The 17230-nt window shown below is 43.5% G+C and overlaps 1 protein-coding gene across 6 annotated transcripts in view; it reads left to right on the top strand.

Annotated features, from left to right (window-relative positions):
• Nucleotides 1–16085, top strand: part of BCLAF1 (BCL2 associated transcription factor 1) — a 1196126-nt gene extending 1180041 nt beyond the window's left edge. For all 6 annotated transcript variants that reach the window (XM_044076391.1, XM_044076404.1, XM_044076411.1 and 3 more), the window contains one exon: nt 15682–16085. Coding sequence is in view for 1 of the 6 variants with exons in the window: in XM_044076397.1 (XP_043932332.1) it covers nt 15682–15686 (5 nt within the window). In the remaining 5 variants the exon portion in view is untranslated. The remainder of the gene's footprint in view (nt 1–15681) is intronic.
• Nucleotides 16086–17230: the final 1145 nt, after the last annotated feature.

Here is a 17230-nt window from a genome sequence, read left to right as displayed (position 1 = left end):
CACAACAATGTACCCAACACTCTAGTCATAGGTGACTCTATAGTCAGGCACACTGTTTCACTCACTAGACTAAACAAGGAGAAACTTATTGTCAACTGTCCTGTCAGGTGCCAAGATCCGCCACATAACGCATGCACTCAGGTCACTCCACAGTAAGTACAAATATGACACTGTCATTGTCCATGTTGGTGTGAATGACCCGAGACGTACCTCCCTGGACTACATGAAAAGAGACATGGAGGAGCTCTCCGATCTTGTATCCCACGCAGGTATGACCCTAACCCTGAGTAGCATCCTGCCATCACCCAGAGTGATACCACAGTACAAGGACAAAATGATTGACTTCAACAATTGGCTAAGCTTCTGGTGTCATTCTAAGGAGATCCAGTATTTGTCTGCCTGGGACGACATGATCAGCAGTCCACGATGCTTTTCCAGAGATGGCCTGCACCTGTCGCCCTTGGGATTCCGGATACTGGCTAAGGCTCTTACCACCTCTATAGTGCCTTTTTTAGACAAGGTTCAAATGACAAATTCACCACCGTAACCGGTACAAGCAAGCAAAATCTGAGGGTAATGCTACTCAGTGCTAGAAGTCTAAACCTGAAAATGCACTCACTCAAGGCACTCCTTAAAATGGAGAACATTGACATCTGTGCAGTGACAGAGACCTGGCTCAAATCTCCAGAGAGCACCCCTGCATTACCAGGCTTCAATTCATGCCACACCTTTCGGCCACCTAACCCAGAAAGAAGCACTAAAGGCGGAAGCATGTCCATATTCATTAAGGATATCCACAACTCCAGGCTAGTTGCACAGCATAATGCATCCGAGATTATCCAAGTGCAACTAACTCTGGGCAAGACCGCAATCCAAATTGTAGCTTGCTACAGACCCCTCACCATGCCCCAGGATTCACACTCCTCATTTCTTGATACACTGGAAAGTATTAGGGTACAACCCACCACCCTAATAATGGGCAATTTCAACTACCCCACCATTAACTGGGAAAACTACTCATGTACCAACTCTCTTGCTCAACGTTTTCTAGAATTCATAAATTCCAATGCCTTGGATCAACTTATTCACACCACCACCAGGGGCAGCAGTATCCTAGACCTGGTCATTACCAACATGGGAAACCGGTGTTCCACACAAGAGGTCAATTCCTCATTGGTCAGATCCTACCACAAGCTAATCAGCCTAGACATCCACATCCCACCCCCAGTCCCAATTAGGGAAACCATCATAAAAAAAAAGCCAACTTCACACTTCTTAAGACAGAAGTGGCAAACTTCATGACACCCATGCAGACAGACAATAGAGGTATGACTGCCGAATCCTACAAAAGTGCACTTTATAAGCACTTACATGAGTGCATGGATCATGCTATCCCTAATAGAACCAAGATGTTATCCTCCAAAAAAAGGAAGCCAATCTGGTGGTCCTCTGCCATAAACAAACTCTACAACAGAAGAAAGAAACTGTTGCAAAAAAGAGTAAAATCCCATGACTGGAGGAACTCCCTGGTCAACCTCAGTAAGAAGCTGAGATCCCTCATAAAATCCTCCAAAGCTAGTTACGAAAACAAAATTGCCACTGACTCTAAAGACAACCACAAAGCATTCGATAGCTATGTCAAGAATCTAAATGGGAACACTCAGATCTGCTCTGCGTTACAGCACAATGGCACTAAATATACAGAACCAACTGGTATTGCCAACATCCTAGCAGATAGGTTCAGTGCTGACTTTACCCCCCTCTCACCCCCTTAGAGGGCCCATCTCTATACCGGAAGAATGCAAAGTTCCTATAATCACGGCTGCACAGGTAAATAACACACTCTCCAAAGCCAAGAACACAGCATCCATGGGACCTGACATTATCCCAGGCTGCGTTCTACACGAACTACAGAATGAACTGTCACCCTACCTAAGTACCATGTTCAATCATTACCTCACCTCAGGCTTTGTACCCACTGAATGGCGCACCGCGACAGTTATCCCACTCCACAAAGGGGGAGCCACGACGGACCCCGGGAACTACCGCCCCATTAGCCTGACGAGCCTGGTCTGCAAGGCCATGGAACGTATCATCATGGAACTCATAAACAAAGACATTGGTAATCTCCAAACTCTGGACCCTACCAAGTTTGGATTTGTAAAATGCAGATCATGTCTCCTAAACCTGATTGACTTCTTTGAAGCAGTCACCAAAGCCATAGATGAGGGTAAAATGGTTCACACAGCTTGTCTAGATCTCGCCAAGGCTTTCGACACCATCCCCCATTCTGGAATTATAGATAAGCTCACTAAACTGGGTATAAATCCCTATGTCACAAGATGGGTTGCCAACTGGCTCATGGACAGATCCCACACTGTGAAAGTAGCAGATTCCAAAACCGACATCAGACCAGTGACAAGTGGAGTACCACAGGGTTCAGTCCTGGGTCCTCTCCTGTTTGGTATCTACTTCTCTGAAGTGCAGGCCAACACAGAAGGTCTTTGGCTAACAAAGTTTGCAGATGACTGCAAACTAGGAGCCATAATCGAAACTCCTAACGATGTGGACAAACTACAAAAGGGCCTCACTGAGTCAGATACCTGGTGTCAAAGCCATGGCCTGAAGCTCAATGCCAAAAAGTATATTGTCATCCCCTTTGGTAAAAACTCTGTACCCATGAACTACCACATAGCTGGTAGTCTACTTAATGCCGAAAATGTGATGAGACCTTGGGACACAGGTGGACAATAGTCTCGCCTTTGATAATCACATCGCCACAGTCGTCAGGAAATCCTTCTACCTGGCTCATCTCATCACAAAAGGATTCTCATCCAGAAAAAAACGAGGTCATTGTTCCCCTCTACTCATTAGACCCATTATAGAGTACAACGTCCCTTTTGGTATGTACCTCACAAGACATCTACAACAACTGGAAAGACCACAGAAATACCTCACAAAGAGGATTACTGGCCTCAAATAGATGCCCTATGCAGACCGTCTCAAATAACTACAGCTTTACTCCATCGCATATTGCCTACTCAGGGGCGATCTCTGCCTAACATACAAAGCTATGTCAAACCCAAAGCTGTTGGACATGCTGCACTTAAAGAAATCCCAATCCCTCCGAGCTACACGCTCTAGGGACCTAAACCTTGTCACCACAATAAACAGAACATGCTGGAGGGGATATATTCCTGTCCCAGGGACTTCCCATACTCTGGAACAGACTACCTATCTATGGCAAACAGAGCTCCTCATTAGCACTCTTCAAGAAAAATCATGATGATTGGATGGGAAATGGGAAATTCACCCCGGGGATCACTTCTGTGGCTCTGCTTGACAGGGGCACAGGAAAATAAATTTCTTGGGTGGCGAAAGCCAGGGTACATTTTTTGGCTAGGCTTGTATGGGCCCTAGGGCCGATAGCCTAGTATCTACCTATGAACCAGAGGAGGTCCCATGAACCAGGGTTCTCGAGATACCTTCTAGGACAGGCCCAGTCAGCAATCCTAAAGGATTGCCCAACTGCTTCTCTCTGGAGGCAGTCGGGGGAAGTCTGTCTCTACACCCAACAACCTGGGAGGCCATCACAAGCGACCACTGGGTGTTAAACATCATATCCAGAGGTTATGTCATACCATTTATCCAAAGTCCCACTCCAACCAAGTCGCTCCCCAATGTTCTATCCAGTCAGACAGAGGCTGCGGCATTAGAAATTTCAAAGCTGCTTATAAAAAGAGTCATCCGTTCCCTCCCCCAAGACCAACTCAGATCCAGCATCTATTCCAGATTCTTATAGTGCCCAAGAAAACAGGGAACCTCAGACATATTTTGGATCTTACATCTTTAAACAAATCTATTGCCTATTCAAAGTTCCGAATGGTCACAATTCAGCCCATTCTGCCCTTCCTGCAGAAGGATGACTGGGTGTGCTCAGTAGACCTTCAGGATGTGTACTATCACATCAAAATGAACAGGCGCACCAGAAGATTTCTCCACTTCAGGTCAAATGCCAGTCATTACCAGTTCAGAGTACTCCCCTTTGATCTCACCACAGCCCCCAGAGTGTTCAAATTTATGGCAGTAGTGGCAGCTCACCTAAGACTGCAAGGATTCCATGTGTTTCCCTATCTAGACGATGGTCTCCTCACTGCTCCCACCAGGCATCGACTATTCCAAGCCAGGGACTATTTTTTTCAGCTAGCCTCAACCTTTGGCATCTCCATCAACCTAAAGAAATCACATCTACATGCAGTCCAGGTGATAAGACTTCATCAGAGCCCGTCTGGACACACAACGCATTGCTTAGCTCTTCTCCCTCTGGACAGGGTCTCCACTCTCAGACTCCATGTCAAACAGATTCTAGACATTCCTGCTCCTCCAGCATGTCTTGTTCTAAGAACACTGGGCTCCATGGCTGCCACCATAACTTTTGTTCCTACAGCTCGTCTCCATATGAGAATTCTTCAATTCACACTAGCAATTCAATGGCCCCTCCTATATTATCCTCAAAGTCATCCAATCAGACTGTCTTGAGTATGCAGGGAATGTCTTCAATAGTGGCTTCAATTGCAGGTTCTAGAACAAGGTTGCTGCTTTGTTCTTCCTCCCCCAGACGCCATGCTGACCACAGATGCTTCCCAGTTCAGGGGGGGTGGCATTTCCTAGGTCAGACAGTCTAAGGCACCTGGTCCCAATTAGAGACCAATTTGCATATAAACATCCTGGAGATGAGAGTGGTGCCCCTAGTGTTGCAAGCCCTTCAAACCTCTCTTCCCACAAGAGCCATTGCAGTTCAGACAGACAACATGTCAATTGTTTAGTACATCAACAAGCAGGGAGAAACCAAGTCTTACCCCTTATGTCGAGAGGCCATGAGGTTATGGCAATGCACATTCCAGGTAAGTCTAACATTCTAGCAGACAGGCTCAGCAGGACCATTGTCTTGCCTCACAAGTGGTCTCTGAACCCTTCAGTGGCAAACATGATCTTTCAGAAATGGGGTGAACCTTGCTGCGATCTCCTCGCTTCTCCTTACAACACCAAATCCAGTGAGTTTTGTGCTCTGATCCCTCTGCAGGGATAGTCACAGAGAGATGTGCTTGGCCCTCAGTCTACTTTATGCTTAGCAGCCTCTTCCTGTCATTCCCAAATTTCTCCAGAAAGCTCAGAGGTTGAAGAGCAAAGTAATCCTCATTGCTCTTTTTGGCCTCTGCAAGTTTGGTTTCTCTTCCTTTGGTCTCACCTAGTTTGTCCACCATGGACTCTGGATCCCATTCTGCACCCATTCTGCACCTTCTGTCCCATCCTTTGGGGCATTCTCACCCGGGTCTGTATAGCCTGAAATTGAAAGCTTGGTTGCTCCAATTCCATTGATGATTAGAAATCTCAGGCTGTCTTCTCCAGTTAGAAAAATTGTAAGTTGCAGTGCATAAAACTTCCACCAGGAAAATATAGAACAGCAAATGGAAGACTTTTTCCATTTGGGCACACCAAAATCACCTGGATCCTTTTATGGCTCTCATTCCTGCTGTTTTAGACTTTTTAGCATCCATTTTTCATAACGGAGCTAGTTTTTCTACTATGAAAATACAGTTGGCAGCCATTTCAAATTTTCACATTACGGAAAATTCATCACATTTGGCCTTATCTAAGTTGTGCAAAACTTTCCTTAAGGGCACTTTTCTTCACCCTCCTATCAAGGATCCCAGTCCTTCATGGGATCTTAACATGGTTTTGCAAGCATTGGTTCCTCTTCACTTTGAACCAGCAGCTAAAGTTGATTTGAAGTTCTTGTCTTGGACAACTGCCTTCTTAGTAGCCATCGTTTCAGCTAAAGGTGTGTCTGAACTTAAAGGGTTATCGATTAAAGCCACCTTACCTGATCTTCCACAAGGGTAGAGTAACTTTGCATACCAACCCTTCTTTCCTGCCCAAGGTTGCATCTGAGGCTAACATTAGTCAGGTCATCAGTCTCCCAGTTTTCTTTCCCAGTTTTCAAATCAAAGGGGAATACAAACTCCATATGCTAGATGTACAAAGACAGTTATGTTTTTATTTGAATAGGACTATACTCTTCAGGAGGTCTGACCAGCTCTTTGTATCCTGCTCAAAGGCCAATTTTGGGAAACCAATTTCCAAAGTGACTCTAGCTAATTGGCTTACAAACTGCATTTCACTTGTTTGTTTCATTAAAGGAATACCCTTACCTGTACCCATCAAGGCTCATTCTACCAGGTCTGTGTGAACTTCCACTGCTTTCTGGTCTAGAGTTCCTGTTGATGATATCTGCTCTGCGGCTACTTGGTCTGCTTCACATACCTTTATATCTCATTACAAATTGGACATTACTTCCAGGAACAGGGTCTCTCTTGGATCTGCTGTGCTCCAGAATATCCTTCTATAAGGGCCTCCCAAGAGTTGTGTAGCTGGGGATCCTGTCCCACAGGTTAAAGATCAAATGGAAAACAACGTCAGATAAAGAAGTTATGCACTTACCATAACATTCCATCTGAGTTGTTGGTTTTTCATTTGTCTTCAACATTCCCTCCCTTCATCCCGCTTCAAAAACATTTTTTAGGACCTGATGAATATCATTATGGACATTCCCTGTATCTGTTTGAGCTCCTGAAGTGCTCTTTTCTATTCTGTTCAGGGACATTTGTTTATAGCTCCAAGTTGTACACAGTAGATAGATTGTGAGCAGCAAACTCAATCTGAGGGGATGAGGGGAGAGCAGTACATTATAAGTAGGGGAGGAGCTCAGATTTTCAGATTCTAGAGATGTAGTATATGGCCAAGTCAGTCTTATGTCTGATCCAAACCCACAGGTTGAAGACAAATGAAAAACTAAAATCTCAGATGGAACATTATTTTTCTGTATATATAGTAGATTCAAAACCGTTATTAGTTGTATTTTTGAAGACCCTAACATCCAAGTAGTGAACTATATTGATTGAATGTTGGTAAGTAAATTTAAAAAATGTTGTGGTGTTAATATAATTAATACATTTGTTTATTCTATTATGGGGAGCCACCCAAAAAGTAAAAACGTCATCTAAAAACTTAAAAAAAAGTTTTCCAACTTTCAGTATATACAGAATTAAGAATAAACTTTTTCTCCCAACTGTACTTTACTAAATTATCATATACTGGTGCACACACCACACTCATGGCCACCCTTGAATTTGTCTGAAGTGTTCTCCCTCAAAAAATATAAAATTGTAAAGCATTAACACCCAGCAGGATGAAAGCACTGTCGTCAAACTAAAACAACTCCGAAGACAAATAAAGTCAACCAAAGCCAAATTTGAGGTAGGTTTGGCCTCCCAGGCCAAGGGCAACCACAAAGCATTCTTTAGCTATGTCCCCAACTTCAAAGGCAGTAGACAATTGTGTGCAGAGTCCATTGTAAATAGAGCCACCTATAATGAGCCAGAAGATATAGCAAACCTCCTGGCTGATAAATTCAGCTCTAACTTTACCCCTTCCCCCCAACCTTCCCTCAGGAAATATCATCAAATATAACTCTCATACTATCACTAGGGAACAGGTCCTTAATGCTGTCTCTAAGACCATGAACACTGCATCAGTGGGTCCTGACAATAACCCAGGATGCTTTCTAAATAGCTTGAAACATGATGACCTATCAGGGCCTCTGGAATTACTATTTAACTGTAGTCTCCTAACAGGCTTTGTGCCTCATGAATGGAGAACAACAGTCATCCTCTGCACAAAGGTGGGTGTTCTATAGACCCTGGAAACTACAGACCCGTAAGTCTCATTAGTCTTGTATGTAAAGCCAAGGAAAGAATTATCATGGAAATGATCAACAGAGATATAGTAAACTTCCAGACACTGGACCCAACCCAGTTTGGTTTTGTCAAGGGCAGCACATGCCTACTCAGCCTGGTGGACTTCTTTGAGAAGGTAACCAAAGCAATGGATGAGGGAAAATGGTTCACACTGCCTACCTTGACCTGGCCAAGGTATTTGACACAATACCCTACTCGGGCATTGTTGACAAACTCAAGATGTTTGGTACAAACTTGTATGTCACCCGGTGGATAGTCAACTGGCTCACAGATAGGGCCCAGGAAATTAGAATTCAGGAGTCCATCTCTGCAAAGAGGCCAATCACAAGTGGGGTTCCACAGGGATCAGTCCTTGAACCACTCCTTTTTGGCATTTTACTTCTCAGAAGTATAGGCCAATGTCAGTGGTCTCTGGCTGACTAAATTTGCAGATGATTGCAAATTAGGAGCTATCATTGAATCCCACACTGACGCACATGTTCTCCCGGAGGGGCTGACACAGACAAATAACTGGTGTCAGAGCCATGGACTAATACTAAATGCTAAGAAATGCATAATACTGTCCTTTGGAAAGTCATCCACCCCTGGTAACTATCATATTGACAGAACACCCCTTAGAGTTGACCCAGTAGTCCGAGACTTAAGGACACACACAGAGTAGTCTAGCCTTTGACCATCACATGTCTACAGTAGTGAGGAAATCATTCTACGCTGTGCACCTTATAAACAAAGGTATGGAACCTAAGTCTAAAGACGTTATTGTTCCACTGTATTCAGCATTCATCAGACCTATCATTGAGTACAATACCCCCTTTGGTATATACCTAATCAGGCATTTCCAACAATTGGAACGTTCACAGATGTTCCTCACTAAAAGAGTACAGGGAATAAGTAAAATGTCCTGTGCAGACCCGCCTCAAGATCTCTCCCTGTTTTCTGTCTCCTACAGGCTTTTGAGGGGAGATCTATGCCTGGCATAAAGAGAATTGTCAGACCCCACTCTGATGGACCTCCTGCATGTCCACAAAACAAACAGCACTAGAATTACCTGTTCTAAAGACTTGAACCTTGCCTGTGATAGAAATAGGATCTGCTGGAGAGACTGGTATGTATCCAAGCGACTGCCCTGTCTATGGAACAGGCTCCCCATCCATGTGAAGCAGAGTTCCTCCCTAACCCAGTTCAAGTGCAGCTAGTACAGTTGGATGGGGAACAGGAAATTCATCCCTTGTTTGACACCTATGTGTCTAATGGACACAGGCAGCCTGTGAATGTTTCATCTCCTAAGCCCCCGCTTGTAAATGTTTCATCTCACAAACCCCTGCTTACACTTATGAAGGGTGTCTGAGCTTGTCAGAGATTTGAGATGTTTGTGGTCGTTAGCCTAGTAAACACCTATGAACCATGAGAAACTTAGAGAGAGTCATCAAAATGTATCAGTTCCAAAAGTGCAGAGTGAAAAAAGGCTTGTGAGGGTGTTTTCAGGCCTACACAGTTATATGTAAAACCAATTTCAGCTTCAAAGGCAAAGACTAAAGCAGCTCTAAAGACAAAGAAACAAGTAGAGCATTCTCCTGGACAGGCCTCCATGCCTAAAAAACAGATGCTTAAAATGGCCGAAGACCTAATTACTTTGATCAGGGGCTCCCATCCCCCTCCTGATAACAAGCCTAGGCAAGAGATAGAATATGCATCTTCAGATCAGGTTTCCATTTCCTCTGATTCCTCTTCTGACCAGGAATATTCTCTCCCTCCCTATGAGGATTCTGATGCTGAAGAATCTATTCCTTCAGTCTCTCCTCCTGAGAATTATTCTTTTGGGGAAACCCTGCATACTATGAGGGAGCATTTCCACTGGGAGAGCCAAGATTACTCAGAATCCAAGAAAAGGCTCAGAGACTTCCTTTTATTACCTCAGCACAGGCCCCTTGCTATCCCTCCTGTTTTAGACATTGTAGATGATGCATTTTCAGAGTCCGGACTGTCTCCTGACTCTTTGCCACCAGCTCCTGCTAAGCCAGACAGATACTACAGGGTTCCTGATTCATATAAATTTCTTTATAAAAACCCTGCTGCAGACCCAGAAACTATCTCTCAGGGTCCCAAAGGGGTCAAGGCGTCCACTGCAAAAAACTCTATACCCTCTGATAGGGATTCAAGGGCCCTGGACAGATGGGGGGAAAAGATTTATACTTCTGCTACCTTGGCTGTAAGAACTTTAAATTGTCAATTTCATATGCTTAAATATTAGCAATATCTAATGTCACTGCTTAAACAAAAAATGTTGACAAATTCAGAATGTGCAGAAAACAAAGAAATGCAGGATTTATTGCATGCTGCTGAACAAGTAGGAAAGCATACTTTGCAATGTGGTTTTGATTCTCTAGAGGCCTCTTGTAGGGCCGCTGTTACAGGTTCTGTCATTAGGAGACATGCTTGGTTAAAAGAACAGAATCTGCCTGATCATGTTAAAGCAAAATTATTAGATGCTCCACTACAACATATGATACCTTGTTTGGTCTTAAAGCGGAAGAGGTTTTGAAGAAAATGGAGGACAAAGCTAAATCTATGCAAACAGTCAAGGATTTCTTACAGGTACAGCCTCCCAGATTTAGCAGGAACTGGCCTGCAAAGAATTGGTCCTTTCCAGTGTCAGACAGGCCACAAAGAGGTAAATACAGATGGCCCAGAGGCAGTTCACAGCCCCAAAGCTCATACAGGCCTAAACAATAGGGTGCTTCAACCTCCAAAAGCGGAGAAGAAAAATCACAGCCATACAGGAAACAGTCTCAGTTGCTTTCCCCTGCCAGCACCAAGCACTTATCTTCTGGCAGCTCCCTTGGGGGGAAACTAGCACTTTTTGCTCAAAATTGGCACATGATCACTCAGGACAAATGGGTCTTGAATATCGTATCCCAGGGCTACAGGTTCCACTTTCACACCCTGCCAAGGCCAAACGGCATGCCAGACCTGCCACGCAATCAATGGGCAGAAGCACAAAAACAAGTTTCATCCCTCACGGACATGAGGGCCATTCAGCAAGTACCACAGCAAGAGCAGGGATGAGAATTTTACTCAAGGCTATTCTTGGTGCCCAGAAAGGACAAAACCTGGAGACCAGTACTGGACCAGTCTATCCTGAACACATTCCTGGACATTCCAAAATTCAAAATGTTAACTCTGCAGCAGCTGCTGGGCAAGAAGGCTTGGCTTGTGACTTTAGACCTAAAAGAGGCATACCTGCATGTCCCAATCAGACAGTCATGTAGAAGATACCTCAGATTTATAGCTGGCTCAATGCATTACCAATTCTCTGCACTGCCCTTTGGCTTATCTACTATGCCCAGGGTCTTCACAAAGTGCCTGGCACCAGTAATTGCTTTTTGCAGACAGAGGAATTCAAATATATCCTTACTTGGACGCCTGCCTTATTCAAGCAGAGAACAAGGACACTCTACTACAGCATCTGGCATTTGTAAAAACATTACTAGCAGGCCTAGGGTACACAGTAAACGAAAAGAAATCAAAACTCGTACCCTCACAAGAGATAATATTCCTGGGTGCAAGCTTAAATACATCTGCCCAGATGGCTTATCGCATGCCAGACAAACACAGACAACTGACTACTTATTTCAAAATGTTGGCAACAAAGACCCAGTTATCTGCAAGCTTTGGTCTTCATGGCATCCTGCATTCTGCTAATTCCATATGCAAGACTGCATATGAGGAAACCTCAATGGTATCTAAAAAGTATTTGGACTCAACATTGCCACAGCCTGGAAACAATAATTACCCTCATTCCCTGCCTGTAACAGAAGTTTCGATGGTGGGCAAATGCCTGTCACCACAACACGGGACAGCCATTCACCTTACCCACAGCCAGGCAGACGTTGACAACAGATGCATCAAATTATGCCTGGGGGGCACATATGGCAGGAAGATGTATTCAGGGCACATGGTCCGCAAGTCAAATGCATCTACATATCAATCAAAAAGATGCTAGCAGTTCAAAATGCCCTGACAGCCTTCAAGGATCTACTTCATCCAGGACAGCTACTGATAAAGACGGACAGTACCACAGTCATGTGGTACATAAACAAGCAAGGGGGCACACATTCCTACCCCTTCTGCAGACTAGCCATGAACTTGTGGGACACAGCATTGACTTACCAAGTACATCTGCAAGCACAATTCCTGCCAGGAAGGATAAATACTCTGGCAGCCGAACTAAGCAGAAACCTAATGGATCCCCACGAGTGGAAATTGGATCCACAAGTCTTCAACATAACAAGGAACTGGGGATGCCCGGACATAGACCTATTTGCCTCTCCTCACAATTGCCAACTACAAAGATTCTGCACAAGGACTTATCACAAGCAAGCATGGAAAGTGGATGCTCTATCTTTCAGCTGGAAAAACTTAACAATATATGCCTTTCCTCCTCTGCCTCTCCTCCCCAAGATACTCCTCAAGGTCAGACAAGAGAAGCCAAAAATGATTCTGATTGCCCCAGACTGGCCCCGCCAGCACTGGTACCTAATCTTAAAGAGCTTGTCCCAATGCCCAGCTTGGACACTACCTCAAATTCCTCACTTATTGACTCAACAAGACAGTCAGATACTGCACAGCCAACTCAGGACCCTAAACCTGGCAGCATGGCGGATAATGTAGCCATTCAAGACACACCTCTTTCTAAAGCAGTTATGGATGTTATTTTGGAGGCCTAGCACCAGAAAATCTTATGCAGAAAAATGGAAGAGATTGTGTGCTTGGAACCAGGCACAAGGTATTGACACGTTTGTTCCAAATATTCCTCAGATTTTGCAATACTTAACTGAGATGATGGATAAAGGCCTTTCCTTTTCATCTGTTAAAATTCATGCCTCTGCCATTTCAGCTCATTACAATACAGAACCACCTATTTTTTCTCATCCATTACTAAGGCAGTACCTCAGAGGAGCCAAAAATATAAGACCCCCAAGGAGAGCACCAATACCTGCATGGGACCTCAACTATGTCTTGGAAAAACTTACACTGCCTCCCTTTGAGCCAGCCTCTGCAGCTGATATAAAATTCTTATCCTGGAAAACAGCTCTGCTCCTAGCAATAACCTCCGCTAGACGAGTCTCAGAGTTACAGGCACTCATGGCTGTGGAACCTTTTATCATTTTCCATCCTGACAGGGTTTCTCTGAGGACAAACCCTACATTTATGCCTAAGGTAGTGACCAGTGTGGCCCTTAACCAAACAATTCACTTGCCTACCTTTTACCCAAACTCACAGAATAAGGGTGAGAGACTTCTGCATTCTTTGGACATTCACAGACAGCTACGCTTCTACTTGGACAGAACCAAAGCTTTCAGAAAGACTGAACAACTTCTAATAGCATATGCTGCAGGAACACAAGGAAAGCCTATCTCAAAGCAGGCTGTTTCAAAGTGGATAGGCCACTGCATTTGTTTCTGCTATTCACAGCATGGCAAATCAGTGCCTAAGGGCATTAGGCCACATTCCACCAGAGCAGCAGCACTTCAGCAGCCTTCCTCAGAGGAGTACCAACCAAAGACATCTTAGAGGCTGTAACTTGGGAGTTCAGTGCATACTTTTACAAAGCACTACCACTTACCTCTCTATTCTAAATCCAGGGCAGGCTTTGCCACTGCAGTTCTGCAGGGCCTGATAGCCTCTCCTAATCCTATTTAGCACCAGCCTCCCAACCATAGCTTTGGGATTCAACCCAATTGTAATGACTGCAACAGTGAAACATGATGAACATAGTACAGTTGTGTACCTACCATAAATGTAGATGTTCGAGTGTATTCACTATTGCAGTCCAGGTTACCCTCCCTCCATCCCCCTTTTCCTTGCTGGGACTTATCTGGACTTCTCTGTTCTATACAACCTATGTGGTGTATTTGCTTGTAGTTGAAGGAAAAGTTGTTTTTTGGTTATGCATGCTTTTTGGCATTAGTGAGCCTACCATTTTAGGGGCACCTGACATCTAGGGCAAAAAAAACTGAAGAAAATGGCGTCGGCTGCATCTTTTATACCCCTGGTGCACTGATGTCAGGGAGGAGGCGACAGCAACCGACGCCGGACCTAGACTTTGGAACTCAGGCCGACTGCGGGTAGCCTACCAGCAGGATAACCCAATTGTAATGACTGCAACAGTGAATACACTCGAACATCTACATTTATGGTAGGTACACAACTGTACTTTTCCCTCCCTCCAGCCCCCTGGCTTTCTCTATCTTTCTACCTCTACTCTCTATGGCCATTCCTTATGGCGTTGGTATTACTTTTTACTGGTGGTGTTCCCCACCATATACTAGCTTTCTATTTGGGGGCTCCTGACATTTGGGGCAAGAAAAACTGATGTAGTGGTATCGGCTGCCTGTTTTTATACCCCTGACGACCTGACGTCATGGAAAAACCGACAGCATCCTACGCAGAAATACTAAGACTCTGGTATTCAGGCCAACTGAGGGCTACCTGCAGGCAGATAACCCAAGTGTGATGACTGCAACAGTGAATACACTCGAACATTTACATTTATGGTAAGTGTACACAACTGTACTTTTCTGATCTAAATTCAGAAATTTTACTTTTGATATGACTTCTTTCCACTTTTAGTTTTTTATATAAATATGTTTTTGATTCTAGATGCTATTGCTTTCACGTTTTTGAATATGTTTAAATTGTTTTATTGATTTGGGTTTATTTAAACCGCAATGTGGTTTGTCCTATGCAGTCCGTTAAAGTTAATTGTACTGACATTCCTGCATTTTTTTTTTTTTTTTTAAGTTTTTGTAAAGTTATCTTATCCGGTCTCACTGGGACCGGACCATAGGCTGGATAAACTAATGGCTGGTTAATCAGAAAAAGCATACAAAATAGCATTTATAGAGTATAAATCAGCTAGAATAACAGGATTTGTGTTAGTATGCATTTTTCTAATGAATATGAAGTCCAAAACTCAAATATCTGTTGTTTAGCCCAGAGAAGGTGGAACTGTTGTTCTCTGTTTTCTTTTGCTCGGGCTGTGGCAGAAATTTGATGGCTGGTTAAAAAGGAGGCCAAATAAGAGGGAATCTACTGTATTTACCAAGTCTATTGGGCTGTTTTCGATATATTTAGTGTGTTTTGTCATAAATGTTTGCTTATGTCACTGTCACATAATGATCAGTAGTTAATTCTAGATTTTGGTATGGATTGTAACTAGTTGGATATTTAGTATTCATCAGATCAGTTCAGTTATGGGGTCCAGACTCACTTGTTGGAGGTTCCGTGCTCCAAAAAGAGCAGAAGATGCTGTGGGTTGCTATGTCTACAGTTAAGCTTTTTGCTAATTTTCTCGGCATGTGGAGGAGACCAGCAGAACTCATAGGCTGTCCAGCTGCTCCCAGAGTTGCAACTGAACAGATGTCTTCCTGCAGCTGATCCCACAGATGTGGAACTTAAAAGTAGCAGTGATCCTTTTATTTTATGGTGAATGCTGTCATACAATTCTTCTTCTTTGTGAGAATCTTACACAGCTGCCCTTAGTTTTCCAGTTTATGATAGACTTGAGTGACCTTTCATGTTTTTGCCACTCTTATTCAATCTTTTCTCCAAATTGGGGTTAAAAGTTGCTATTCTTGTATCTCATTTTTTTCATTTAATTAATTTTTTTCAGCAGCCCAGCAACAGGAGTTGATCATTAATCTTAAAGCTGTAACAGTTTTCTCATTTCGAGTCATTGATAGCCTAAAAAAGAACATTTTCACAGAATGTAAGAATGTGGAGCTAGGAATTTGTACTTGTGCTGTAAAATGACCACATTTAAAGCAACAGATTGACTGAAAACTTCTTTTCTTTCCCTTAGGTTGAATGGTTTGAAACCTCTGGTCACAGTGAAATAAGGGAGCAGAAGATGGAACAGCATGCCTGTCAACATGCATTGTTTATTTACTTTTCTACTGGGACTTTTTTCTTAAATGAATGTACAGATTTTATTCTTGATTTTCACGGATGTTTGGGAAGCTCGAAAAGTTAATTTCATTTTAAAAGTCTGTTGGGAGAATAGCAATTAAATGTTATGTTTAAAGACTAGGGCTACAACAGAAGTAAAGATCATCAGAACATCAGCATTTGTCACTCTTTACTTTGTGAAAGGGTTGATATGCACATGGCTATTGTGCAGTCTACTTCCATTATTTGTGGCCACTATCACAGTGTTTTTGCTGTTTTCCTGTTTATTTTGAAGTAAAATTTAATATTATAACATTTCATCTTTGTAAAAGTGTAATTTATTATTGAATTTTTAAACAATGCGTTTCTGTAGTAGTAAAGAAGTATAGCTGGACCACTGTGTTATTTTGTAATACTTGATAACTCGAATCAGATCTCTGTAGCATTTGTTTTTTATGGTATAATTGTTTCCCTTAACATTGTTTTATCTTAATACAGTGACTTAGAAGTACTGTGGTGTTTTTTTCCTTTCTGAACTGCATTTACTGGGCAGTAACTACAGATGTCCTTCTATTCCTATGTTGCAGTATTCTTAGTGTGGGATTCCCTGCCTCAGGTGACCCGAACGTCGATACAAAAGCTTAAGCCTGGCTGCTGTAGGTGTGTGGGATGTCACACATAGGGCCTTAAACCAGGGACCTTAAGTATGACTTCTGCACACACAGACCTCAGAACTTCTCACCCGCAGTCAACCGTCATATTGATCACTTCGCTCCTTTACTTGAAGATGTTTAAAGCCAAGTACCCCATTGGAGAGTTTGCTTTTTCACCCACAGTCAACCGTCATATTGATCACTTCGCTCCTTTACTTGAAGATGTTTAAAGCCAAGTACCCCATTGGGGAGTTTGCCTTTATTTGCTTGAGCATGGTTTGCTGTACTTTACTGTTAGCCAATGTCAGCTAAGAAGAGTAAATGCCGATGTGGGTGCCAGATTCCGCATAAGGATGCGCACGACCACTGCCTTTTCTGCCTAGGCCAAGAGCACGACCATACTGCTTGCCCTGTTTGTCAATCATTTGTACCAAAGATCCTCCAAAGCCATCTGGCCACCCTTAATCTATATTTAGAAAACCAGTGACTCAAAAAACTAGCTCTCAGGATGGATCCCAAATCGGCCGCTCTGACAGAACCACCACAGAAAAAGGCTAAGGTTTCAAGGCCTAGATGTTCGTCGTGTTTCACTGTTGCATTCATCACATTTGGGTTATCTGCCTGCAGGTAGCCCTCAGCCGACCTGAATACCAGAGTCTTTGGATTTCTGCGTCGGATGCTGTCGCTTCTTCCTTGACGTCGGGTCGTCAGGGGTATAAATCATGCAGCCGACGCCATTAAAGCAGTCTTTCTTGCCGTGCGGTGCCTGAAGCAGTAGTAATTCCCAAGTGCTAGTCGGCCTACTCCTGA

The sequence above is a fragment of the Protopterus annectens genome, chromosome 1.part1 (assembly GCF_019279795.1).
Source record: "Protopterus annectens isolate FY-2018-M chromosome 1.part1, PAN1.0, whole genome shotgun sequence".
Taxonomy (NCBI): Eukaryota; Metazoa; Chordata; order Ceratodontiformes; family Protopteridae; genus Protopterus; species Protopterus annectens.
Note: the sequence above shows the minus strand (reverse complement) of the source record. Positions and strands in the feature narration are given on the sequence as shown.